The 25,142-nt window shown below is 68.5% G+C and overlaps 2 protein-coding genes across 5 annotated transcripts in view; both read left to right on the forward strand.

Annotated features, from left to right (window-relative positions):
* MTA1 (metastasis associated 1) overlaps positions 1–15,511 on the forward strand; it is a 37,937-nt gene extending 22,426 nt beyond the window's left edge. For 2 of the 3 annotated variants that reach the window (XM_029238948.1, XM_029238947.1), the window contains 16 exons: positions 395–458; positions 2,838–2,955; positions 5,991–6,093; positions 6,882–6,981; positions 7,563–7,751; positions 9,073–9,147; positions 9,281–9,339; positions 9,732–9,847; positions 10,089–10,240; positions 10,335–10,524; positions 10,619–10,708; positions 11,690–11,842; positions 11,973–12,008; positions 14,714–14,745; positions 15,034–15,185; positions 15,273–15,511. In XM_029238948.1, coding sequence (XP_029094781.1) covers positions 395–458; positions 2,838–2,955; positions 5,991–6,093; positions 6,882–6,981; positions 7,563–7,751; positions 9,073–9,147; positions 9,281–9,339; positions 9,732–9,847; positions 10,089–10,240; positions 10,335–10,524; positions 10,619–10,708; positions 11,690–11,842; positions 11,973–12,008; positions 14,714–14,745; positions 15,034–15,185; positions 15,273–15,423 — 1,780 coding nt within the window. In that variant the 3' untranslated portion in view covers positions 15,424–15,511. Of the gene's footprint in view, positions 1–394; positions 459–2,837; positions 2,956–5,990; positions 6,094–6,881; positions 6,982–7,562; positions 7,752–9,072; positions 9,148–9,280; positions 9,340–9,731; positions 9,848–10,088; positions 10,241–10,334; positions 10,525–10,618; positions 10,709–11,689; positions 11,843–11,972; positions 12,009–14,713; positions 14,746–15,033; positions 15,186–15,272 lie in introns of those variants that run through there. The other variant, XR_003796012.1, reaches the window with a different exon arrangement.
* A 4,203-nt stretch (positions 15,512–19,714) lies between these two features.
* Positions 19,715–24,984, forward strand: CRIP2 (cysteine rich protein 2). 2 transcript variants are annotated; one of them, XM_029238960.1, is made up of 8 exons: positions 19,715–19,846; positions 22,827–22,921; positions 23,004–23,061; positions 23,419–23,559; positions 23,642–23,710; positions 23,790–23,884; positions 24,211–24,268; positions 24,351–24,984. In XM_029238960.1, the coding sequence occupies exons 1-8, from the start codon at positions 19,804–19,806 to the stop codon at positions 24,416–24,418; spliced, it is 627 nt and encodes a 208-aa protein (XP_029094793.1). In that variant the 5' UTR covers positions 19,715–19,803; the 3' UTR covers positions 24,419–24,984. The 2 variants fall into 2 exon arrangements, with proteins under 2 accessions (XP_029094793.1, XP_029094792.1); XM_029238959.1 differs by lacking the exon at positions 19,715–19,846 and having other exon boundaries at positions 20,063–22,921; positions 24,351–24,975.
* The last annotated feature ends 158 nt before the right edge of the window (positions 24,985–25,142 follow it).

Below are 25,142 nucleotides of genomic sequence, written 5' to 3' on the forward strand. Positions count from 1 at the left end.
GGGCACGAGGGAGTCCCGCCACCCACGTCAGGTGCCCGGGGGCCGGGGGCGGGCACGAGGGAGTCCCGCCACCCACGTCAGGTGCCCGGGGGCCGGGGGCGGGCACGAGGGAGTCCCGCCACCCACGTCAGGTGCCCGGGGGCCGGGGGCGGGCACGAGGGAGTCCCGCCACCCACGTCAGGTGCCCGGGGGCCGGGGGCGGGCACGAGGGAGTCCCGCCACCCACGTCAGGTGCCCGGGGGCCGGGCGCGGGCACGAGGGAGTCCCACCACCCACGTCAGGTGCCCGGGGGCCGGGCGCGGGCACGAGGGAGTCCCACCACCCACGTCAGGTGGCCGGGGGTGGGCACGAGGGAGTCTGCCCAGCCCCCCTGACGCGCGCCCTTACCTTGTAGAGGGAAGTGCAGCGTCACTTTGCTCAACGAGACTGAGTCCCTCAAGTCCTACCTGGAACGGGAGGTGAGGCCCGACGCTGTGGGCTGGGGGCTGCGGGGTGGGGGCAGAGGCGGATCCTGGCTCCGCTGATCTCGTCTGGGTGGGCATTGCTGCTCCCACCTCACGCTGGGCTCAGGCCCTTCCCTGCCCGTGGCGCCCTGAGGCCAGGCGCTGTCACGGCCCTTCCCGGTGTCCCGTGCAGTCCCCACTCCTTGCGCCTCCAGAGTGAGGGCCCAAAGTGGGTGTGACGGCTCCCGGGGGTCTGCTCTCCCCACCACCCCCCGCCCCCCAGGAGGGGCACGACTCATCCTGGAGGGGACGATGGGACCCGTGCTAGCCGCCGTGGTCGCTGTCAGGCTTTCCCAGCGGGCGTGTGGCCCTACTGCAGTCCAGGCCACCGTCTCCAGTCTTCGCTGGGTTGACCCACGACTGTGTTGGCCAGGCAACCAGAGGGTTTCTGAGTTTAGGAAACCAAAACTGTCGGTGCTGCCAGGGTCTGGGGCCAGGGCACCGACCTCCTCATCCCAGACCAGGGTGGGAGGGGAGCCACGGCGGCCGGTGCCTGGGCCTTGCTGTGACACCCGAGCTGCTCGCCCTGAGCCCGCGGTGACACCCAGGGCGGGTGGTGCTTGTTGCGGGCTGTCCGTGCTGCCTGCCCAGCGCCCCTCCCCCGAGGCGGAACGACTGAAAACGTCCCCAGAGGGTGCACGTGTGAGTCCTGGGAGCAGCGAGAAGCGTGTTTGGGGACGATGGCAGGCCAGCGGGGTCAGGAGCGGCGCGGGCACGGGTGTTACCTAGTGGGACAGGTCCCGGTGTAAGGGAGCTTCTGGGGCCAGGCGAGGAGTGGTTGTGGGTCCGGAGTCTCCTCCCTGCGTGTCCCCATGCACTGCGGGCTCCCCTGGGACCTGCGTGCGGCCACCCCGCAGCTCCTAGCAGGAGTGTCATCGTCTGTGGGTGACGCTTGTTCTCAGCCACAGTTCCCTCTCCCCGAGGCAGGGCCCGGCTCTTCCTGGGGGCCCAGAGGGGCAAGGTGGGCGGGGGGTCAGACCGTGGACCATGGCGACAGCAGTCCAGCGAGGGAGGGCAAGCCCGGTGCCGTGGCCTCACCGAGGCCTGACTCCATCAGGCGTTGGAGCACCGCCAGGAGGACACTGCCTGGAGTCGGCGCTGAAGAGCCCCCAGGGCAGCCCGGGCTCCAGGGAGCCGCCGCGTGCCTGCCCACGGGACAGAGCAGGGGCCGTGACCCCCAGGCGTGCGTCCACTGGGGGCTGTTGTCTGCAGTTTAGAAAGACCCCTGAGTGACAGCCACACAGAGGTGGTGACGCGGAGGGACGGCCGTGAGCAAAACGGCGGCTGTGAACCACTTGGTGTCCGGCAGTGGCGAGCGCGTGGGCCCCGTTCGGGGACCTGTGTGTCTCCTGGGCGCACGCCTCGTGGTTTCTGCTTCTCTCGCTCACCTGTCTAGGGGTGGGTGGCTCTTAGCCTGAGACGGCAGGCAGCCCACTGGGATGGCCTCCTCTCCTGGTCTGGGCGGCCCCGGGCAAGAATCGACTGACTGCGCCCAGGCCCGCCGTCCTGCTCAGGCCTCAGAGTCAGTCCTCGGGTGCGGGTGCAGCCGCAGCCTGCATGGACCCGCACCCAGAGGAGCCCTTGGCTCCGACGCAGGAGCTGGCCGCCGCCCGGGGAGCAGGGGCTGCGAGAAGCAACCACAAGGGACTAAGAAAGGCGGCACGGGGACACGGGGCCAGGTAGCAGTCCTGGCACGGGGTGCCGCGACCCTCGGTGTACACGGGGAGACCCCTGGGGAAGCCCAGGGTTGGCAGGCTGGTTTCTGCAGAGCAGCCCAAGCCAGCTAAACGCAGCTTCTGAGAAGCAGCTTCGGCACGTGGAGTGCCAGGCAGCGAAGGGCCAGGAAGGCCGGACTGTGCCAGTTCCAGCCGGAACAGCCTGGGCGCCGGCGTGCGGGGTGAAGACAGGCTCCGAGGCTGAGGGCCGCAGGCTGCTGCTCCGCTGACAGCTCTGGGCACCGAGTCCAGAACATTCTGTAACGTAACCCCCTTTGTGTACGTCTCCTGTGACAACTGCACGGAAACGGCACCATCTTCTCAAAGGACGTGCCCGGAATCTGTCACATTCGTTCCCAGATGCCTTAGGATTTTTGTTGCTGTTAAATGCTCTTATAAACTCAGTTTTCAAACTGTTGCTGCTGGTGGGCACGTGGCAGTTTGGGGAACTGGTCCTACAGCTGCCTCACCTGCGCTCTCAAGCCTGCTGACCTGTCAGCTCTCTGTGTCTCCGAGCAGATCACTGTCCCCCCGACGGTCACCCCTCCCGTCTGCTGACCTCCCACGAGTGTGGCCGAGGGTGCTGTGTATTGACGCCGCCCCGTGTGCTGTTTTCCAGGACTTCTTCTTCTACTCTCTCGTCTATGACCCCCAGCAGAAGACCCTCCTGGCTGACAAGGGGGAGATCCGTGTCGGGAACCGGTACCAGGCGGATATCACCGACCTGCTGAAAGAAGGTAGGGTGGGCCGGGGGGCTGGCGGGGAGGGCGGGGGCCCCTGGGTGTTGGGATGGGGCGGCAAGCCCCAGGACCCCCAGCAGGAGGGGTCGTCGGACCCTCTCTGGCACCTGGAGATTTTGTTTCCTTTCGTCAGTTGTTTTCATAACCTTTTTGAAGCCCTTTTTCTCTCCCAAAAACTCGTTTGAATGGATCTGCCTGTTTCACTGACTTCTAGCGGGTGGTGCCGTCCGCGAGGCTGAAGTGCATGGGGACGCAGTGCCAGCTGCCCTGCCCTTCAGTCTTTCAGCAGCCCGGGGGTCATGGGCGGGCTTGACCCCCAGCTTCTCAGCCCGTTCTGTCCCCGACCAAGCTGCCCAGGCAGGAACGTGGACCCGCGGTGACCAGCAAGGCCGGTGCTGTCTGGCTTGGGGTGCCGTTTGGCAGGCTTCCTTCTGGGGCCATGTGGTTGAGCCCGGGTCACTTGGGTGGTGGCCACACTCAGGCAGCTCAGGTTGACCGGGAGCGCAGCGGGGTCCGGGCCTCGTGGCACCCGCCACCTCCCCTCCCCCGCTTCCTTTCTGCGCGGCCTCGTAGTTGCTGTGCGGCAGGCCCGACAGCTGACCTGCGCACTTGCTTGCCCGGGATGGCGCTCTCTTCGGAGCCTGTGCTCCTGCGGAGCTGGTCCCCTGTGTGCAGGGTCATCCCCGCGTGGCGCCCAGGTGTCCCTCAGGAGCGCGGTGTCCTCCTGGCGAGCGTCCCCAGCACCTGTGGGGCTGCGGGTTGGGCTTGGCCCCCCGTGCTCTGTGCCTCGGTTTCCCCTGTGCTGTAGAAATGCCAGACGTCCCTTCTTTCCATGGCTGCTGCTCCTTCCGGGGACGCAACTCCTGATCCCCAGAAGCTGGTCCGCTTGACCTAAACATCCACTTTCAGCCTGTGTGCGTGTTTCCCGCTGCACACACACGCGCACGAGCGTACACGCGCGCGCATCTTCCACACACACACACACACACACACACACACACACACACACACACTTGCCTCCCCCGTTGGTTGGCCTTGGTCTCCGTCTCTGTCTTATGGGGGTTCCTGCCACCGGTTGGATGTGAGAAGGAGGGCTAACGGGAAGCACCTGGTGGGGGCGGTTCCCTCTGTTCATGGGTGTCCGGCTCCATCCCCGGTGGGGCGAGGCTGCCCTTCCCGCCAGCCCTGGCGCTCTGCCCTGTGGTCCTGCCCTGGGGCTGCTCGCGTCACTCGTGGGGGCCTCCGCACTTGCACAGAGTCAGATGCGCTGGCCCAGCTGGTCTCCTGGTGCAGCCTGTCCTCCTGCTGGGCGGGCTGCACCTGGCACCCGGGCCCCGCTCCAGGGATGGGCATCCTCCAGTGGCCCCATGGGGCCTCCTGGTCTACACCATCCCAGCCAGCCTGGCTGAGGATAAAGGGCCACATCCAGTGGGAAACAGGAGAGGGCACACGGCGGCCACAGGAGAGCACTGAGTGGCTGGAACGTCCGAGGACCTTGCTTTCTGGCCAGCCCTGGGTGCTTGGCGGGAGGACGCGTCTCTGGGTGCCCTGGGGAAGCCCTGCCTGCAGCCCCAGGGCCAGGGGCGGCATCCCTACAGCCCTTCCTCCTCCCGACCCCTGGGCTGCTGGGGCGAGGTGGGGTCGGCCTAGGCCTCAGTTCCCTGTTCTCCTCCTGGAGCCTGGACCCTTCCCAGCGGGTGAAGCTGTGCCCCTGCCTTGGACGCGTGAGACGTCTGCAGGGTGCACCAGCGGGCGTGGGCGCCAGCTGGGGCCACAACTAGCTGTGCCCGTGGCTCTGGGCTCAGTTGCCCGGCAGTCGCTGGGGGCTGGTCGCGGCCTGCAGACCTTGGATCCAGGAGTGGGGGCCCTGCCTTCCTTGGTACCCACTGTCCCTGGGGAGGGCTCTCTGTGCCGAGTCACCACCAGGAAGGAGCCTACCCACGACACCGGGAAAATCCCACCTGTGCTCGTCCTACAGATGCAGCCCCCAGGACCCTGACCCCTCAGATCTCTTCGTTCCCACCCCCGGGTCAGTCTGCAGTGCAGGGCTTCTCTCCTGTGAGCCTCCGGCCCGGCGCCGTCCCCTGGAGCCTAGCAGGGGCTGACCTTCCCCAGGGCGAGGGAGCACGTGTTTCCGTGATGACTTCCGGCCATGCCTGGCCCTGCATGACCGCGCTCGCACAGGGCTCCCGCGGGCTTGCTGAGTGCCGTGAGGGGTCCTGCCCTGGGTCTGGAAGTTGGTCGCCACGGAGAGCAACAGAGGCTGAGAGGGCCTGCAGACGTGCAGGCGGAGCGCCTGAGCTGAGCGGGGTTGTGACCTCGGGGCAGGCGTTCTCTGGACCCTCGTGCTGGCCTCGTCTGCCCCTTGCTGCCTGGAGCACGTGGCAGGTGGCGCTTGGCATGGGCAGCTGCCCAGGAGAGAAACCCTCCTGGCTGGGCCCTGAGCCCCATGCCCACCGCATACAGGGTGAGGAGTGGGGCTCCTGTCTGCAGAGGGAAGAGGCCCCAAGACGGAGGCTTTTGACGCCGAGGGCGCCCTTGGGTGGCAGGCGTGGGTCCGCACTGAGTTGACATCAGTGTCCTCGTTGTGGCGGGGCTGCCGCTGGGGGCTGGGCGCAGCCGCACCCCACCCCGCAGAGCCTCAGAGGAAAGAGCTGATTGATCAGGTCCGAGCCGCTGCGCCCCTCTGTCCAGCTGGCTGTGCTCCCTGGGCCCTCCCGACGGCACCTCTTCAAGCTCCTCAACGGGGACCGCGGGCTGCCAGCCCCAGGCGCCCACTGTTTCCAGAGGTGAAGGCCGTCGTGTGTGGAGCGTGCCCTGGAGCTCCGGGCCCGACCGCCCCTGTGCGTGCGCGTGCCTGCTCGCGTGTGGGCGCACGCGCGCTGTCACCTCGTCCCTGGGCTCACTCGCCCTCCCAGCCCGCTCCCCGCCTCAGCGGCCTGGTCCCTCGTCCAACCCTGGGCTCCAAACGGAGCCGCGGGGGTCTTCTCACGGCCTCGGTGTTCTCACCGTGCAGTGTTTCGTCCTCCTAGGCGAGGAGGACGGCCGAGACCAGGCCAAGCTGGAGACCAAGGTGTGGGAGGTTCACAACCCGCTGGTGGACAAGCAGATCGACCAGTTCCTGGTGGTGGCCCGGTGAGTTCTGGGCTGGGGCGGCCACGTCCTGCCTGACCCCCGGGCACAAGCCGGCACGGGGCCTGAGCCACTGCCCCACCCCTGCGGTGGGCGTCGGGGTGCCTGTCCTACAGGGCATCCCCCAGTGAAGGGCCTGGGAGGTTAGAGGGTCCGGAGCCCTGCTCTGTTGAGACCCCCTCGTGGCTCCTAGGGAGGCCTGCAGGGTGGGGCCTGGCCCTTCCCTGAAGGTGGAGCCGGCTCTGGGGGGCTGCTGGGTCCCTGGGTCCAGGAGGCAGCCCGACCCGTGGACCTCAGGGGCCGCCCACCAGCCGAGGCCAAGTAAGCCAGCCGCAGATGGGGGCTCTTTCCCCGGACGGTAGGGTGGGACAGAGGTGCTTGCTCGTCCGGCTCCGGGACTGGGCAGATGTGGCCTGGAGGCGCAGGGCCTCCTGGGCACAAAGGGGCAGCCCTCCGAGGAGCAGCTTCTGCCCAGGCCGGCCCCCCAGGAGTCCCTGGGCTGGAACAGCAGGAGGGGAGCTCCTGCGAGCACAGGGGGGCCACACGCCCAGAAGGCGCCTGGGCCGGGTGCCGTCGGAAACAGTGTAGGAGTGGGGTCCTGAGCCTCAGGACCTGAAGGCTGTCTTTTGTAAGAAGAGGTCTGCAAAGTCTCAGAAACGACGTCCCCGCGCTCCAGACCACAGTGTTCCATCCCGAGACAGCCGAGTCTGGACGCCTCTGCGTGTCTGGCTTGGTCCGGCTGCCCCTCCTGCTTGTCCGCTCCAGTGGTCAGCGTCTCTCCTCCTCCCCAGCTCCGTGGGCACCTTTGCACGCGCCCTGGACTGCAGCAGCTCTGTCCGACAGCCCAGCCTGCACATGAGCGCCGCGGCCGCCTCTCGGGACATCACCCTGGTAAGTGAGAGGGCCACCGGGCAGCCACGGCCCTGTGCGTCTGCTCAGATCAGCACCCGCTCCCCGGGTGGCACAGCCCTCCCTGGGGGGCACAGCGCAGGGCTCTCACTGCCCCGTGTGGTGACCCTGTCTCATGCTGGTGAGAGGCTGCCGGCCGGCACGTGGTCAGGCCCTACTGGGCCCTTGCTGGGCTGCGGGCTGCACGTCCTCAGCCCGCCCTTCTCTTTCCACACTTGCCACCTCAGAGGCAGCGGCATCTCCCAGAGGACGGCTCGTGCCCTAGGCCGGCCCCTCCTGCCCAGGGCACTTTGGCCCTGGGGCCAGTCACCCACCGTCTGCTGGCTGAGCCACCCCCTCCTGGAGCCCCGCCCCTGCCGAAGTGGGCCTGGGAGCACACCTGCTCCCCTCTTCTGCTCCGAGCAGCCTGGCCTCTCCCTGTGCTCTCCCCAGAGGCCCCCGGCCGTCCCCCCGAGACTGTCCTTATCCCCTCCCACGCGGCCCGGGTGTGCCTCCTGCCGGGGCCGGGCGGGGCGGGGCCGCCGCAGCTCTGGGGCCCGGGCGACCCGCCTCTCCCGCCGCAGTTCCACGCCATGGACACGCTGCACAGGAGCGTGTACGATGTCGCCAAGGCCATCTCGGCCCTGGTGCCGCAGGGCGGGCCCGTCCTCTGCAGGGACGAGATGGAAGAGTGGTCGGCCTCGGAGGCCAGCCTTTTCGAGGAGGCTCTGGAGAAGTACGGGAAGGATTTCACTGACATTCAGCAAGACTTTGTGAGTACCGGGGCGCAGGTTCAGGGCCCTGCTGTGCCCGCCGGGCCGCCGTTTTTCCCTCCCCTTGCCTGTTAGTGGCTCCGGAGGAAACGCCCAAGGCCGCCTGCTGGGGCCTGGGCTGTGCCACCAAGGCGAGGGTCCACGCTGGTGTCGCTGGGGTCCTCGCCGGGCCTTGTTTGACTTGGTTCGTTTGGCTGTGTTGGTTGTTCTTAAGTGGCCGAGCGTCTCCGTGTACGTCCTTGCTTTGTGTCCTTTGCAAGTGTCCACCAGTGAGCCCGTGGGGATTCCAGCACCGGCAGGGCCTGTGCCCTCAGGGGCCCCTCCTGCCCTTACAGCCCCTGAAATACACTTGAACTCACCTGAAAGGAGGCCAACTGGTGGTCACTCAGAAGAGCGCGCCTGTGCAGAGAGGGCGGCAGGGGCGGCCGGGCCGGCCTGACCGCGAGCGCCTAGGAGGGGCCGGGATGCAGCGGCCTCGCCAGCATCTGACTCTGAGCAGCACCTCTGCAGTAACGGACGAGGCTGATGCCACAGGACCCATGTCAGAAGGCAGATGGCACTACTGAGGGTGGAGAAGCAGTGTCGGTCCCCAGAGGCCATCAGAGGGACCCGCGCAGCCCCTGGTGCCGTGGACACAGGCCGAGCCCAGACAGCCGGCCCCCTGTGCGAGGCAGATGTGCGGAACGTACTGAAAGCCTAAGCAGAGCAGCAAGGCCTCCTCACACGGAAACAAGCGCAGCGAGGAGGCGGGCGGGACATAAAGCGCTCAGCTCGCCACGCCTCCCGCACGTCCCGTCCCGGCCCCGGTGCGCGCAGAGTCTGAATTGTCGACGCGCCCGGGCGGACGTCATGGGAGAATCCGCGCCGCGGGACTCGCCTGAGACTGGCCTGGAGGTGGCGTGGAAACACAGGGGGCGGGACGGCAGCGGCAAGACTCTGACGGCCACACTGGACTCGCGCGCAGCCTGTGGAGCCCAGAGGTGGCGCCCGCACAGCGGGGGGGGCAGAGCGATCGCGAGGACGCACCGGGGGGAGCGTTGCAGCCCACGGTCGTGGGTGGGGCTGGTGTCTGGGCGTCCAGCGCCTTGCGCGAGGGGAGGGGGCACCCACCACCGACCGAGCAGGGCAGAGGTGCCGAAACCGGGGAGGAAGCTTTTGCGTTGAATGGAGTGTGCCTGAGAGGGAGAGAGGGAGGGCGAGGCCTGAGAGGGGCCCTGACGCGGGCTTGGGGGAGGCTCGCTCCCTCCTGGGTGGGGTTAGCGGCCCCGCCATGCCCCCGCCATGCCCCCGCCCGCCCCCTGACGTGCCGCTCTCCCCCCAGCTCCCCTGGAAGTCGCTCACCAGCATCATCGAGTACTACTACATGTGGAAGACCACCGACAGATACGTGCAACAGGTGAGGGCCCGGCCTGGGCGGGGGCCGAGGGGTCCTGTGGCAACTTTAGGGTGAGGGGGCAGCGTGGGGACTGGGGGATCCCCTCTCCAGATCCACCTGCTGGCTGCCCTGACCCTTTGTTCTGTGTTTGAAGAAACGCTTGAAAGCAGCTGAAGCGGAGAGCAAGTTAAAGCAAGTTTATATCCCCAACTAGTAAGTACGCCCCCCACGGCGCCGTCCCCGCGTCCCACGTGGCCCCGTGGTGCCGTCCTGGCTGAGTCCTAGAGAGAGTCGGGGGCCTGTCATCGAAGCCCGTGGCGGCCCGGGGGCAGAGGTGGGGGCAGCACAGGGCGTCAGGACTGGACCCCGCCCGGCCTGGGGTTCAACTCTGAGCTGAGCTAAGCGCAGGCAGATGGAGCTGGGGTGTCAACAAGGTGGGAGCTGCTTCTAGAACTCGAGGGGAGAAAGATCACACACCCTCAGGCAGGGGTCAGCGTCTGCCCTGTGGCCAGGCAGGTCTGGACTGGGGCTGCCGGGCCCCAGAGCCGCGCGCCCAGGGCTTGGTGGTCCCGTGACGTCTTCCCTCTCTCCCTTCCTTACCCAAGTAACAAGCCAAACCCGAACCAGATCAGCGTCAATAATGTCAAGGCAGGCGTGGTGAACGGTGCTGGGGCGCCAGGCCAGAGCCCTGGGGCCGGCCGGGCCTGCGAGAGCTGTTACAGTAAGTGCCCCACCCGGCATCCGGGTGCCCCTAGCCCACAGCCCTGGGCGCCCCTGCACTGCCCTGGGGCCCAGCCTGGGGGCGGTGGCCACGCCCTGCCGGGGAAGCCCTCTCGGGGAGCACCGGGTGCCCGGGCCCACAGGGTGGGGGGTGGGCGCGGGCGGGCGACAGCTGTGTAATGCTCTCTGCCGTCACTGGTTCTGCTTAAGAATCCGTCTATTTCCAACTTTGTTGTCCGTAGCCACCCAGTCTTACCAGTGGTATTCTTGGGGTCCCCCTAACATGCAGTGTCGCCTCTGCGCATCTTGTTGGACATATTGGAAGAAATATGGTGGCTTGAAAATGCCAACCCGGTTAGATGGAGAGAGGCCAGGACCCAACCGCAGTAACATGGTAAGTCGGTCCCCCCCACCCTGCCCCAGCGCACGCCCCGCGGTCCGGCCTGCGGTCATGGCGCTGTGTTGGGGCGGCTCGCCCCCTTCCGCAGAGCCCCCACGGCATCCCAGCCCGGAGCAGCGGGAGCCCCAAGTTTGCCATGAAGACGAGACAGGCCTTCTACCTGCACACCACCAAGCTCACGCGGATCGCCCGGCGCTTGTGCCGTGAGATCCTGCGCCCGTGGCATGCCGCCCGGCACCCCTACATGCCCATCAACAGTGCGGCCATCAAGGCTGAGTGTGAGTGTCCCTGCGGGAGGGGCGCTGGCAGGGCTGGTGGGGACGGGGTGTGCAGCCCCCGCGGGAGCTCTTACCCAGGCCTCGCACCCCACAGGCACGGCACGGCTGCCCGGAGCCTCTCAGAGCCCGCTGGTGCTGAAGCAGGCCGCGCGGAAGCCCCTGGAGGCCGTCCTGCGGCACCTCGGTGAGCCTGCTCTCCTCCAGCGCAGCCCTGGCCCCCGGCTGCTGCATCCCTAACCCCCCCGGGGGTCCCAGCCTCTCCCCACCCTGCTCCCCTCGCCCCTGCAGTCCCCAGGGGTCTGGGTCGGGTGCACTGGCTCTTGTGATGCCTCTGAGCCTGGATCGGCGTCTCCCGCGGGGGCTTCTCTGCGCCCCACTCCCCAGGGCAGGGTCACGGCTGGGTGGGAGACATGCACACCTAGGCAGCAGCCTGCAGGGAGGGGCCTCGTGGCCTGGGGACCCTGAGCACTTCGGCTGGCTTTGCCACCGCCCCGCCCGGCTTGTTCCTGGGACTCAGCCAGGGGCTTGGGCGAGGGGGGGCGGCGGCCCTTGGCTTGGCTGGGCGTGGCTGGGTGGACTCGGTCCCCCCAGCGGTGGGGGCGGCTTTCCCTTCGTGAGGGACATTCCAGAACCGTGAGCCAGGCGCGCTCCCAGCAGACACAAGTGGCTTTGGCTGCACTTGCTGTCTGGAGGCTCGGTCCCGGGGCTGGCCTCGCCCCGACCCATGGGAGGAGGTGGTCTCTGTTCCCTGCGAGCCCCCCAGGGCTGTGGGACCTTGGCAGGTGTGAGCCCGTGCCTTCCAGGCCGGCGCTCGTGGGCTCGTCCTCGGCCAGCCAGCTGGGCCGTTAAAACTCATCGTCTGGCTAGTGGCCAGCCCTGTGCCGTCAGCTCCGGTGGCCGCTGAGTGGACCTGCTTGTTTATGGGTGTCTGGAGCCTGTAAGCTGCCGGTGGTCACCGGTGTTGCGGCCCTTCGGCCAGGGCTGAGGAGCCAAGGAGCCCGGCCCCAGCAGCTGTCCCTGCTCACAGGATGCCCGGGGGTGCTGGACTGCGGTGCCCTCCCGGGCCCTGGTCGCCATGGGCCTGGGCTCTGGCAGCCCACAGTCGGGCGGCAGGGCTGCTGCCGAGGGCCCGCAGTGCGCCCACCTGCCCGCGTTGCCTCTGCAGAGACCCACCCCCGCCCCCCGAAGCCCGACCCCGTGAAGAGCGTGTCCGGCGTGCTCGGCGGCCTGACCCCGGCCAAGTCGGCCCCCGTCATCAACAACGGCTCCCCTACCATCCTGGGCAAGAGGAGCTATGAGCAGCACAACGGGGTGGACGGTGAGTCCGGCGGGGCCTTGGGCTTGGCCAGCACGGCCTGTGGCCCTGGGGCACCCGACCCTGGCCCCCGCTGCGCCCACACCCGCTGACCGTGTGTTCTCTCCTCTCTCCTGCCGCCGGGCGCTGCCAGGCAACGTGAAGAAGCGCCTCTTGATGCCCAGTAGGGGTAAGGCCCGGCCCTCCGCGCGTGCCTGTGTGTGCTGTGCTCACGCGTGCGCGGCGGACGGCTCAGGGCACGTCCAAGGGCAGTCCACGCGGGCTGGGCCGCACCCTGCTGCCCCGGCTCCTCCCAATTCACCTGTCGCTCGGCAAAGACCGGAGCGCTGTCCCTCGGGCCCCCAGCTCGCCCAACGCTGCCTCCTGCCCCGGGGCCTCCGGCTCGCGGGCCACCCCTCCTTCCGGGCCCAGCGCCGGTCAGTGGACTGTCCTCGCTCCGGCGGCCCTGGTGCCCCCGCCGCCCACCTGTACCGTCTGCTGTCGTGCTGCGACTGTCCGCGTGCCGCCAGCCTCAGCTTGCGTGGCCGCCTGTGCTGTGCTTGCAACCCTGCCTGCGCCCCTGCCCCAGTGGGGGGCTTTGGGACCCTGGTCTCCTCGGGGGGCAGGTGGGACAGAGCTGTGGCATGGCCGGCATGGCTGGGTGGGGGTCGGCGAGGCCCGGGTGGACGCTCAGGTCAGGGCCCCGCATGGAGGCACGCCCAGGGCTGAGGCAGCAGTAGTGCCCTCTCCTGAGCGGGGTGGAATGCTCGTGTGGTGTGCGCTAGGGCAGCCCTCTGTGGGATCCTCCTGCGGTCGGCGCCTCTGGAATGTGGCTCCTCTCACCTGCCCAGGGCCCGGCTTCTGCCCCCTCAGCTGGCGGTGGGGTGTTTGTGGGCTGGGGCTGCTCTAGGAGGGTGTAGCCACTGTGGCAGTGTGGGATGTGTCAGACCTGGGTGTCCCAGGGCCCCCCAGGGGTCTGCCTGCGGCCGGACCCGTGTGTGTGTTGGGGGGGGGGGGAGGTGAACAGGGAAGCAGCTGAAGGGAAGAATGTGGCAAGTGCACTCGGAGCCCCTCCTGCCAGCCCCTCGTGATGGCAAGGTCAGGTCGGGTGTGGGTACCCCAGCTCCATGGGGCAGCCAGCATGGACACGTCCAGAGCCCTCCCCAAGCTCAGGACTGGAGGGCTACTGGCCCCAGGAGTCTGGCCGAGGCTTGGCTGTCCTGGGATCTGTGGGAGGTGGGCCGGACGTGGGGACACGGGAGGTAGCAGCGGCCACCCGGCCCAGCCCTGTCCCCTGGACGCTCCCTCTCTCGGCTGTGTCTGAGAGCCCCAGCAGGCACACCCTGAGGGTCAGCCGGTGGTACTGGTGCCGGGTCCTACCATCTCACCCCATCTGGACACAGACTCTCGCCTGCACCAGGCCCCCCCCCCCGCCCCGCCCTGGCTGCCTCACCCACGACCCTGCGGTGGGGCTCCGAGGGCGGGGCGCTAGCCTGCTGATCTCCCCCCTCCCCCCCACAGCCCTCGGGTGGGGAGGCTGTCGCAGCCCCTGGTCCCAGCAGCGGGGCTGGCTGCTCGTCTGCCCCTGCGACAGGCGCCCTGGGGATGGTCTGATTACACGCACAGGAGGGGGTGAGGGGCCGCGTGCTCACCAGCGGGCAGCTTTGGGCTTTGTGGTCCGACCTGTGAAAAAGCCGTTAGTTAGCGGGAGGGATGAAATCTTTTTGCTTCTGTCGGGTTTTCTGAGATCGATGTGCTTCCATACCTATCTACTTAAGCCCCAGCGTGCAGATCCCGGGTGGGGATATCGGGGGCTGCACACGAGCCCTGGGAGGAGGCCACAGCTGGCTTCCTGGGGTGCTGTGGGGCAGCGGGGGCAGCAGCGGGTGGCGGGAGCTGGGTCTGGGCGAGGCCCGGCCTCTGGCACCGGTGGGGCCTTAATGGGCTAACAGGCCCACGGACGCGCCTGCGGCTGTATCCACCCTCTGGGCCTGCCGCATGCACGCGCTCCCCTGTAACGCTGACCGTGTGCTTTCTTTCCTCCGCCACCCATCCCTCTGGTAGGCACCTACCTGGGTAAGTAGCACAGGGCCTCGAGGACTGCAGGCCGGGTGCCACGGCCCCTTCCTCTGCCCTGCCGGGGTTGGGGTACTCTAAGTTAGGAGGCGGTTTGCAAAGGGGAGGGCTGGACAGCTCTTCTCTGCTTGTCAAGAGACGAACCGTGGTCAGGGGGCAGTTTTGGGAGGAGCTGGTCCTGGGAGGCCTCTGGCAGGACGCAAGTGGTGGAGACCAGCCCTCGTGGGCGCGTGCTCCCACGGCCGCCCACAGACTCGCCCCACGTGTGTCTGGGAGCCACAGGTCTCGGGCGCCGGTTGGGAGTGTGGACTGAGACCTGGGACGGCGTCTTTCCCCAGTCACTGGCAGCTGCTTGTGGCTTCAGACCCCCGGCCATGGGGTGGAAGCGCTGGAACCCTGGCCAGAGCCTGGCCTACTGGCCACTCGTAGGAGCTTCTATCAGCTCCTCCCTGGGTGGCTGGCCCCAGGGTTTGCGATGGGGGCTGGGGGCCCCTCGGGAGGAAGCCCAGGGTGGCCCGGCCTCCTGGGGTCTGAGTGGTGCTGCCCGGGGAGTGGCCGCCTTGCAGAGGGGCTCCCCGGCGCCACTGTATTTATACCCACTGTAGACCAGGCCCCGGTTGTCGCGGCCCAGTCAAGGGAGCGAGCTCAGATCCAAGACTCCGGGTCCCCACCCAGAGCGCCACCTGGGTGTGGGCTGTGGCTCTGGGGGGACCTGGGCCCAGGTCTCCTGCTTCTCGGCTGCGGGTCCTCAGCGAGTGTGTCGAGTGCAGGACGTGCCTTGCCTCGGACCTCACAGCCTGTTCTCCTCCCTCTTGTCAGGTTTGGCGAATCACGGACAGACCAGGCACATGGTGAGAGGGAGGGCCCCCGTCCTCCACACTCGTACACACGTGTGTTCCCACAGCTCCCGCGGGCCTTTGGGGGAGGCCTCCCAGCCCTGCCAGGCACTGCACGGGAGCATCTGGGAGGCCCAGTGGGACCAGAGGAGGGGCAGGCGGCGGGTCTCCATGGCCCTCGGAGGGCCCCCTCCCCGCCCGGGGTGGCCAAGCCTCCATGCTCCCCGCTGGGACGGCCACCTCGGGCTTTCTGGGTGCCCACGTGGAGGCCCCGGGCTGACCCCTGGCGCCTCCCCACGGCAGGGACCAAGCCGGAACCTGCTGCTCAACGGGAAGGCGTACCCCACCAAGGTGCGGCTGATCCGGGGGGGCTCCCTGCCCCCCGTCAAGCGGCGGCGGATGAACTGGATCGACGCCCCCGATGACGTGTTCTACATGGCCACCGAGGAGACCAGGTGGGGCCTCCAGGGCCAGCGGCGGGCAGGGGGCGGGGCTACCGTGTCCGTGTCACTCGTCCGCGTCACTCGGTGTCTCGATCACAGGAAGATCCGCAAGCTGCTCTCGTCCTCCGAGACCAAGCGCGCGGCCCGCAGGCCCTACAAGCCCATCGCCCTGCGCCCCAGCCAGACCCTGCCGCTGCGGCCGGCCCCGCCAGCGCCCGTCAACGACGAGCCCATCGTCATCGAGGACTAGGCGCCACCCGCCTGCCCACAAGGCCCTCCAGCCGCAGACCGCGCCCGCCCGCCACCCGCCCGCCGCCCCGCCGCCCAGTTTCGGTAGTGCCCCCCGCCCGCCCGCCCCCCCCCGCCCCCCCTTCGCGGGCCCCCCCTGCAGAGAGACTGCTCCTCAGCCCCCAGCGGGGGGGAAGCGCCGCCTAACTTACTCCAGGGCCACCGAGGAGTCACCTTTTTAGCTTGTGTTTACTTTTTGGCCGGAGCGGAGCTGAGGGGCCGCCCCTGCGCTCGCCCTGCGACGCGGGCCTGCGGGCCGGCCGGGAGTTTCCTTGTGTTCTGTTGAAGGTGCCATTTTAAATTTTATTTTTATTACTTTTTTTGTAGATGAATTTAAGCTCTGTAACTTACACCTGGAATGTTAGGATCGGCGTGGCCAGTGGCCAGCCGAGCTGCCTGGTGGGGTTGGCCCCTTGTCTTTTCAAGTAATTTTCATATTAAAAAAAAACAAAGAAAAAAAACTCATAAAAACAAAAAATCCAACTAGCCCTTTCCGTGTCTTTTGTCCCCAGTCCCCTCCCTGTCTTGGGTCCACCTCACCCTCAGGGCAGAGCCGGTGCTCCCAGCCTGGGCTCCCCCAGCCTGCCATGGGGGAGGACGCTCAGGGAGAGGCACTGGCGAGCAGCGCGTGGCAGGCCTGGCCCGCACACCTGCCTCCCGGAGGCCCTGGCCCGATGCCCACCACCTGGCCCTGGGAGCAGGGAGAGGTCCAGCCAGGGCTCACTGGCGCTCACTCGGTGGCGGGGGGGGGGGGGGGGGGAGCGGAGACCCCCTGTGTCTGTTCAAGGCAGGGGGTGGTCTGGACCTGGCCTGAGACCCAGACTGGCAGGTGCCTGGCTTCCGTCGGGGCAGCCAGCATAGCTGGGTCAGCCGGCCGGCCAGCCTGCTCCTGGCAGAGCCCTGCCCCAGCTGTCTGCGGGTTTTTGCCAGGAACTGCAGGGCCAACCCTAGCAGGTGTGGAGTTTCCACAGGGAGAGTTTGCTCAGATTTCAGCAAGTCCGCTCTCAGACATCCTGCCTCGGCTGGCCCCCGCACAGCCGCTCCGGGCCCAGGGGACAGGTGTGGCCAGGCCGCTGTGGGGAGGGGTCTGGGAGCCACGCTAACCTCCGCCAGCCGAGGGGGTCAGCGAGGCCCTCCCCAAGGGGCTCCCCTCCCTGAGCTCTGCCTCCTGTGCCTCCAGCCCCACTGTGACGCGTGGGCATCTCAGCTGGGGAACTGAAATAGAAACCACCCTGCTCCCTCGCTGGAGACAGATAAGGGGCGTCCTGGCCCTCCAGGACCCAGCTGCAGGGCCCCGCAGGGTGGCGGGCCAGGGTGTCAGAGGAGTGGCTGTGGCGCCCGCCCCCCCCCCCCCCACAGCCCACCCACAGCCAATTCTAACCTGCAGTCCTGGCACCACCCCTTGCTGCCCCTGCTGCCCCAGGGCTTCGTTGCAGTGTCAGCCGAGGTGCGGTGGGGGTGGGGGGTGCGGCTCACGGCTGGGAGGCCGGGCTGGTGACCTTGAGAAAGACACTAGCTTCCTCCAGGGCCTTTTCCAGTCCTGGGGCCTGAGGATGGGGTGGGGTGGGGACGGAAGGGGAGGGTTCTCCCCAGGCCCGGGTACTGACTTCCCTTCCCCCAACCTGGCCCTCCCCCCAGGCTGGTCGAGATCTCTGTCCCAAGGACAGGCAGGCCCTGCGGAGAGCCAGGAGCCGGGGGTCTCCCGCCCCCACCCCAGCACTGTGCTGGGCAGGGCCCAGGCTGTGTGTCCACGTCCGCCTCTCCGCTGCTCAGGGGGGTCTGAGCCGAGGCTTAGCGGCGGGGTGGGAGGCGGGTGTGGGCGGGGGGAGCAAGGTCTTGGGTGCCCAGGAGTGTTTGCCAGCTTTGGTCTGTTCTCGTGGGCCTGGCAGGGGGCTGTAGCCGTCTCTTCCACAACCCCCAGGGCCAGGGTCATCTTAGGGGGACAAGAGTCCCCACAAGGGACTCAGCCTGGACGCCTGGCCACCGCTGGGCGCAGCCCTGGGGGCCCTGTGGGAGAGCGAGACTGGGCTCCTGCGTGTGCCATTTGCCAGCGCTGCGGCCCTAGGGGAGGGGCCTGCCTTACCACCTAGCCACCTGGCCTGGCCACCTCGGGGCAGGCCCTGCCTGCTTCCCACGAACTTGCTGTCCTCACCCAGCCCCACAGCCTGCTCACCAGGAGCTGGCCCGGCCTGTACCTGCCCCAGTCCCTCAGAGGCAAGTGCCGCTGCTCTGTGTCCCGCGATCTGTGCCCCTTCCCGCCAGGCCCACAACAGCCCCGGTGCCATCAGCCCAGGCACTGCAGCTGGGCGGCAGGGCACCTGCACCGCCCCACTCTCCCCTCCCTGGCTCCAGGGCATCTGGCCAGGGCCCAGTGCCATTCCTTTGCTCCACCCCCATTCACTCTCCAAGCTGGGCGACACCAGAGCCCAACCAGTCCGCCCTCCACAGCAGTCCTGCAAATTTCAGGGGTGGGGTGGAGTCACGGAGGCTGATGCCCCGGGGGTCCCCGGGGGCTTCCAAGCTACAGAGGAGGTGGTAACAGGTGCCAAGTGGGGGGCAGTGGGCCCATGAATTATTCAGAGACACCGGACACCCAGCCTGAGCCAGGAGCGGGTTGTGAATGACTGACCAGCAGGCCACCTTGTCCAAGAAGGGGGGCCCGCTGAGGCCTCCCCTCTGGTCTCTGCCCTGGCTGGCTCGGGGCCAGAGCCCGAGGGCGAAGGGAGAGGGGGCCGGCCAGGCTGGTCAGTTAGGCCTGAGGGGGGCCACATGTTTCTGGGCTGTTGTCCTCACTTACGGAAATGGCACTGGCTGAAGGGTGTGAGTGCAATGGGTGGGGGCACCGCTGGGAGCAGGGCCGCGGCAGGGCTGCCATGAAACTGCCCTGTGAGACTGGCTCACCCAACCACTGTGAACACGCTGGCACCAGGGGCCAGGAGAGCCGCCGGACGCCACCAGGCAGAGGAAATGGGCAGTGGGGGGCAGACCTTAGTGTCCAGCACAGAGCCTCAAAGACAGGGCAGGGGGTGAGGGGGCTGGAGCCCGCTGCCCAGACTGGGCCTAGTCGTCTGGGCTTGGGGGTCTGTCCATCTGCCAGACTTGAGGCTCAGCTGGGGATGGAGGTCCAGAGGAGAGCCCATGAGGAGGCAGAGCCCCTGGGAGGTGGCCCCAGCGTCCTCCAGGTCCCCCAGACCCCTGGGTTAGGGCCAGGTCCTGCATGGCTCCAGGTGCAGGTAGGGAGAGTGGGAGTGGTCAGGCACGGTAGGTAGGTCCCTGTTGGCAGGAGGGCTGTGGACCCCGGGGAGAGACCCCGAATGCTGGCAGATCCCTAGCTCCCTGGCCCTCCAGGAGGGTGCTTTGGCGCCACCAAGCTGGAGGTCAGAGGCCCTGGGCCCTAAGCTAGTGGGGTCCAGACGAGGGATGCCCGTGGCGGGAGCCGGGGAAGGGGATAGGGGTAGAAGCTGACGGCAGGGTCCGCCCATTTGGCCGGCCACAGCACCCGCGAAAGGGGCACTCCAGGGGCCCCAACATCTTCTCTCCCTCCTCCCCTCCCCTCCCTACCGCCCTCCGGTGGGAGAGCTTGGGGAGGACAACTTCAGAGCCTGCAGCACAGACCCGCGGGTCCCCTCGGTGCCAGGCACCCCCTCCCCAACCCCCTTCCAGCAGTTTCTCTCGCGCTGTTTTTGGAAGTGGCAGGCGCCCTGCCCTCCACCCGCTGGGCCTTCAGCACCACTGACAGTGTTAGGCGGGGCCGGGACCGGGCCTGGACCGGTGGCGCGCCCGCCCGGAATCCCGCTCCTATCCCACCGCAAGGCCGTTGCTATAGAAACCGAGCAACAAAGGGAAGCGGGGTGGCGGCGCGCGGCAGGGTGGGGCAGGGTTCCCTTGGGGACCCGGGCGCCAGGACCGGGCAGGGCGGGCCGGTCCGCCGTCGGGGAGTCAGTCTGCTTGTCCTGACGCCGCCCTTCCGGGCCGAGGCCCTCGCTGGCCAGGACGCCCCCAGTCGAGGGGGCCGCGGACTCCCAGCCCCACCCGCGGCCCGGCTGGCTGCCCCGACGTTGCCATGGAAACAGGCGAGGACAGGGCGGGCCTGGGTAGAGGCCACCTCGCGCGCGCGACCCAGGGGCGCCCGGCGGGTCCAGTCGCCCCCCATCCGCCCCTGCAGGTGCGCCCCCGCCCCCGCGGCGCCCGGACCCCGAGGGCGGGCTCCTGACGCCCCGCCCCTGACGCAGACCAATGGGAGCACAGACAGCCGGTCGGGCGGGGCTGGCGGGGCGGGCGCGGCGGCGGCGGGGAGACGGGCGCGGGCGGAGGACACGGGCTGAACGGGAGCGCACCGACCATGGCCTCCAAGTGCCCCAAGTGCGACAAGACCGTGTACTTCGGTGAGTGCCCGGGCCCGACCAGCACCCCGCCGCCCTTCTCGGTCCAGGATGCGCGGCCCCGACCCGGCTCGCCGCGCTGCCCACGCGGTGCGGCTGAAGGGCGGAGCGGCGACAAGCTGGGGGCGGCCACGCCCGAACCCCGAAGTGGACGATGGGGGTGGGGCGGGGGCCCGAGGCCCGGCGGGTGGGGGGCGCGTGGTACCCCCGAGAATACGCCCGGGCTTGGGGGAGAGCTCTGGGTTCGCGGGCGCATCGCGGTTCTCCCGGCGGTGCCGAGCGGGGCGGGGTCGGGCGGGGCAGCAAGCTCCGGGCGCTTCTCGCGCGCTCCTGTCTCTCTCGGCCGTTTCGCGCGGACCCCAGTCCCGCCTTCCGCGGACACGTGGCCGGGCTGGCGTGGCCTCGACCCGTGACCCCCAACCCCCACCCCGACCTCTGCCCACGCGGGGCTGGGCCGGGGCTGGGCTCTGTCTGGACTCAGTCCACGCGGGGGCGACCTTGGCCTCTACCTCCTGCGTGTCCCAGCGCGCGCCTTTCCTTGGCTCACGTCCCCCCAGGACTTTCCCGGGGGTGGGGTGACAAGCGAGTCCCCACAAGCAGGAGAGGACGCTGGAGCCCAGGTGGTCAGGCCCCCTGCTTCCTCAAGGTCAGAACAGTGGCATTCAGGAGGAGGTAGCTGGGTAGGAGGGGGTCCTCTCTGCCAGGATGCCCCCTGGGTTGGCGGCACCTGCCCCACCCCACCCCCCAGCACTGGCTCACCCACTCTCTGGCGCTCCGACCCTGTTGTCTGGCTCACCCACTCTCGCTCATCCTGGCTGATCCGACTTTGCCAGGGCGGCGAAGTCCCTGCCCACCGAGCCTCCCACCAACGCCCACACAGACAGACTTGGTGGCGCAAGCCAGGATGGCCAGAAGGGCAGGGAGAGACCGGGACAGACAGGGGATCCGATCCTTCTGTTGTCACCCTAAGGGCAGTGGTCCGGGTCTGGACTGGGGACAGGCCGAGGTGAAGATGGCCACTTGGCTTCCCAGCAGGCCAGAGCGGGAGGAGGAGGCCGGAGGAGGCCGACGTTGTTTGCTGTTCCCAGAGGGGAGGGACCGGATTTGGCCTGGAGTGCTTCTGGGCTGGCTGGAAGCCGAGGGGCTTCCGGATGCCTCCCCAGGAGTCCGCCCAGCCCTCTGTCCCCATCCCAGACAGGGCTCATCCTGTAAGGCTCAGGGTGGGGGCCAGCGCCAGGGTCCTCCTGCCAGCCCCGCTGCCCGCAACTTTGCCCCCAGTCAGGCTAGCTCAGGACCAGGCCGACAGTCCCGTGGACAGCCCGGAAAAGCGCTTCTGCCTGCTTGGGCAGCCGCCGGCTCCCAGCAGAAAACAAAGGCGGCTCAGACTCGGCTGGCTTCTGTCCTGGTCTGGAGGCCCTGGTGGAGGAAAGGGCCGGGGACCGGGGGCCGGGGGCCAGACCCTCCCACCCCCAATCAGGCTTCACCCCAGCAGTCTACACCCCAAGCGTGTGCACAGTGCAACCTGGGCCAGGATACCCCAGGGTGACCTCAGGGACACCGAGCCTTTGTGTCCCCAACAACCGTGCAGCCGGGTGAGGGCCGGTTCCCTTCCGAGCCATTAGACTCAATCGATTCTGCCTTCCCTTGGGCCAGTAATGTGTGGCCGTCGACCTGGCCAGTGGGTCTGAGGGTCATTCCCCTGCCCCCAGGTGGCCACATCCTACACACCAGCCAGTGGTTCTGGCAGCCCTGAGCTGCAGCTGCCTCGGCCGCCGCTGGCCAGAAGGAGAACTGGGAGAGGATCCGAGCCCGCCTTGGGCTCAGCCAGCTCCCATCTGCCCTGGCATGGACCTGGGGGGAGGCCTGGCCAGCCTGCGTCCCAGCCTCCTTGGTGGAGTGGCCAGAGGGATCTAAGCTTGTGCTGCCCCTGGCCGGGGCCAGCAGGTTCCACCAGGGCCGTGGGGAGACATCGCTCAGGGCTCCGAACCTGGGCCACCAGGGGGACTCACTGCCCTCCAGGCCTCCTGGGGCTCGGGGTGCCCCTGGCCAGGCCCTCTCTCCCTGCTCTGCTGGGGCCCTGGGGGAGGCCTGGCCCAGGTGGGGGCCCCTCTGTGAGGGGGGACCAGAGGAGCCACTGGTCCTTGGCCTCTTCTTGGGGCTTGGCCAGATTCTGCCAGGGTGGAAGGGGCCCAGCCCACCTGACCGCCCCCCCCCCCTCCCCGATGCCTCTGGCCGAGCCCCTTTCCAGTTGGGAGGAATTCCAACTCAGCTCCGGCCTTTCTTCCTGCCCTCTCCTCCGCCCTTTTCCTGCTGTGCTCCCCTGGGGAAGCCTCAGCTTCCGTCCACTGGGAGGTGGCCCAGCAGCCCCAGCTTGGGGCAGGGGACAGGGAGGGGTCCCAACGTGACCCTCAGCAGCTGGTCTCAGACCTTGAGTGCCAAAGCAGCAGCCAGAGGCAGGAGGTGGGGGGGGCGCTCTCAGAGCTTAAGGAGAGGAAGCCAAATATAGACAGGCAGGCGTCCTGTCCCACGGGTGTCCCATGATGGCGACAGGGACTGGCCTCTCGCAGGGGTTCTGGAGGCTTGGGGCCACCCTTCAGCGGGGGCGCTCTGCCAGCTCCATTAGGGCCTGATTGGAGGGTTTGGGGATGTGTGTGAGGGAGGGGCAGGTGTCCTGGTGAGGGGATTAGCAGGTGCTTGAGCTGGGACCCCGTCCAAGTTCCCTGCTGCAGCCCGTGACCCAGGGTGATGAGGGTGCCTGAGACCCAGAGGGAGAGCAGGGCCCCTGGGGAGCAGAAGGTGGTTACGGTGGGGGAGCAGAAGGTGGTTACGGTGGGGGAGCAGGCAGGTGCCACGTGGCTCCTGGGTGGGGATGAAGGGGACCCGGCGCAGAGGCTGCCCAGGAGCGGGGAGGACAGCGGGGGCAGCAGGCGGCTGAGCGCGGGAGGGCAGGAGGGCGCTGGCCCTGACCCCCCTCCCGCCCCAGCTGAGAAGGTGAGCTCCCTGGGCAAAGACTGGCACAGATTCTGCCTCAGGTGCGAGCACTGCAGCAAGACGCTGACGCCAGGGGGCCACGCCGAGGTGAGCCCCTCCCCCGGGCAGGGAGGGGGGGGCCGGGGAGCCCAGGCCAGGCCCCCGCCCTCATGCCCTGCCCTCTGCCTAGCATGACGGGAAGCCCTTCTGCCACAAGCCCTGCTATGCCACGTTGTTCGGACCCAAAGGTGAGCCTGGGTGGGGCGCCACGGCGTGTGATCTGCTCCAGCGCTGGGGGACATGGCCAGTGCCGATCCTCGGCCCAGCAGAGACTTGGGGCTGGCCTGGCGGGACGCTGTGGACCCTTGGATTCCCCCGGCCCCCTTGTCTCCTTCCCCGTGCGGGCCCCTCCCGTCCTTGAAGGACCAGCATCCTCCGTGCCTTTCCCGGAAATCTGCAGCCCACGGGTGCCCTCTGGGTGGGGGTCCTGACTCCACAGTGGGCCGTGGAGGACCCTTTTCTGAGAAGTTGGGGGGTGGCTGTGAGGTCTGTGTGGTGGGCGAGCCCAGTGGCCACCCCCCCCTACAGTGCCTACCACCTCACAGGGGTGAATATCGGAGGTGCCGGCTCCTACATCTACGAGAAGCCCTCTGCCGAGAAACCGCAGGTCACTGGCCCCATCGAGGTCCCCGTGGCCCGAGCTGAGGAGCGGAAGGCCAGCGGCCCCCCGAAGGGTCCCAGCAAAGGTGGGCTGGGCTGAGTTTCCGGGGGTGGGGGGGGCGGGGCGTCGGAGCCGCTGTGCCCCGTCCTGACTCCTCCCCCTCCCAGCCTCCAGCGTCACCACGTTCACCGGGGAACCCAACATGTGTCCTCGCTGCAACAAGAGGGTCTACTTTGGTGAGTGGCCGCGCCCACCCCCAGCCTGGGAGGTCTCCGCCAGGGGGGGCCCCCACCTCACCACCTCTCCCGTCCCCAGCCGAGAAGGTGACGTCTCTGGGCAAGGACTGGCACCGGCCGTGCCTGCGCTGTGAGCGCTGCGGGAAGACGCTGACCCCAGGCGGGCACGCGGAGGTGAGAGGGGCGCTGGCTGGACGGTTGGGGGCGGGGCGCGCAGCTGCCGGGGACGGGAGGCGGGGGAGGGGGGTGCCGGGCGGTGGGCGTTGCCCCCTGGTGGCCAGCCTCGTGGCTCACGTGCGCGCAGTGCTGTGTGGCGTGGCGTGGCGTGGCGTGGCGGCGCTGTCCTCCCCTCCAGCTCCCCCAAGGTGAGCCGACCTGGCCAAGGCTTTGAGAACTCGAGGGTTCAGGGAGACCCGGAGGAATCCACCAGGGGGAGTGGGGAGTGTGGACTCCGTGGCCCTCGCTTCTCACCCCCCCCCCCCCCACCATCTCGTCCCTAGCACGACGGCCAGCCCTACTGCCACAAGCCCTGCTACGGAATACTTTTCGGACCCAAGGGTGAGTGTGGCCAGGAGGGTCTGGGATGCGGGGTCCCCCTTCCTCCACCCCTCCCCTACCACCCTTGCCCCTCTCCCCACAGGGGTGAACACCGGAGCTGTTGGCAGCTACATCTATGACAAGGACCCCGAGGGCAAGGTTCAGCCCTAGGCCCCCAGGCCCTTCTGCGGGGCATTGGCCCGCCTGCGCAGGCCCCTGGCCAGGGGCCCACTGCTTGGCTACCAGAGGAGAGTGACCACCGCCCAGTCCCACCTCAGCACCTGCGAGTCCAGGGCCTGCGTGTTGGGGAGGAAGCCCCTGAGCTGACTCCAGAGCCCTGCCCACCAACCCTGTCTCTCTGGGTGTGTCTGCCTTTGTGTCCCCAGCCACCTGTCACCCCCTTTTGTGTCCTCCTGGCCCCCCGTGTCCCCATGTCTGTATCTCATGGCCCACACGTCCCTGAATGTCCCTGTGGCCTGGGTGGGTCTTTCTGAGGTGGCCGCCCCACGCTCCCCCTCCTGCTGCCCGAGTCCTGCCCACAGTGTTATTTATGCCCCCCCCTGCCCGTGACAGCCACAGCCACGCCCCTCACAGTGTCCCAAGGGTGGAGGGACATCCCTGCCAGGAGCCCTCTGCCCGCCTCCCACCCTGCCTCGCAAGCGCCCGCCCGCCGCCCTCATGTGGGCGTTCGACTGCCGGGCGTTCTGCTGTCAATGAAAGGTTTGAGGATCGCACAACCCCGCATTGTGTCTGTGTCTGTGGCATGGGTGTGAAGCCGGGATAGCGTCCCTTCGTCCGGGGGTCCTCTTCCCAACGGCGGTGGTCGTGGCTGGGAGGCGGGGAGGCGCTGATTTAGGCTGTGGTGCCGACACTGAGGTGGGCTGGGTCCCTGAGA

This window comes from Monodon monoceros, unplaced genomic scaffold, assembly GCF_005190385.1.
Source record: "Monodon monoceros isolate NGI ecotype Baffin Bay Population unplaced genomic scaffold, NGI_Narwhal_1 Super_Scaffold_21, whole genome shotgun sequence".
In the NCBI taxonomy this organism is placed as follows: Eukaryota; Metazoa; Chordata; class Mammalia; order Artiodactyla; family Monodontidae; genus Monodon; species Monodon monoceros.

Bases quoted from the DNA above. Each gene is read 5' to 3' on its own strand.
- CRIP2 (XM_029238959.1), top strand. From the start codon at position 22,589: ATGAGGGTGCCTGAGACCCAGAGGGAGAGCAGGGCCCCTGGGGAGCAG. The intron at 23,560-23,641 runs GTGGGCTGGGCT...TCCCCCTCCCAG, and splicing joins CCCGAAGGGTCCCAGCAAAG to CCTCCAGCGTCACCACGTTC. The intron at 23,885-24,210 runs GTGAGAGGGGCG...TCTCGTCCCTAG, and splicing joins CCCCAGGCGGGCACGCGGAG to CACGACGGCCAGCCCTACTG.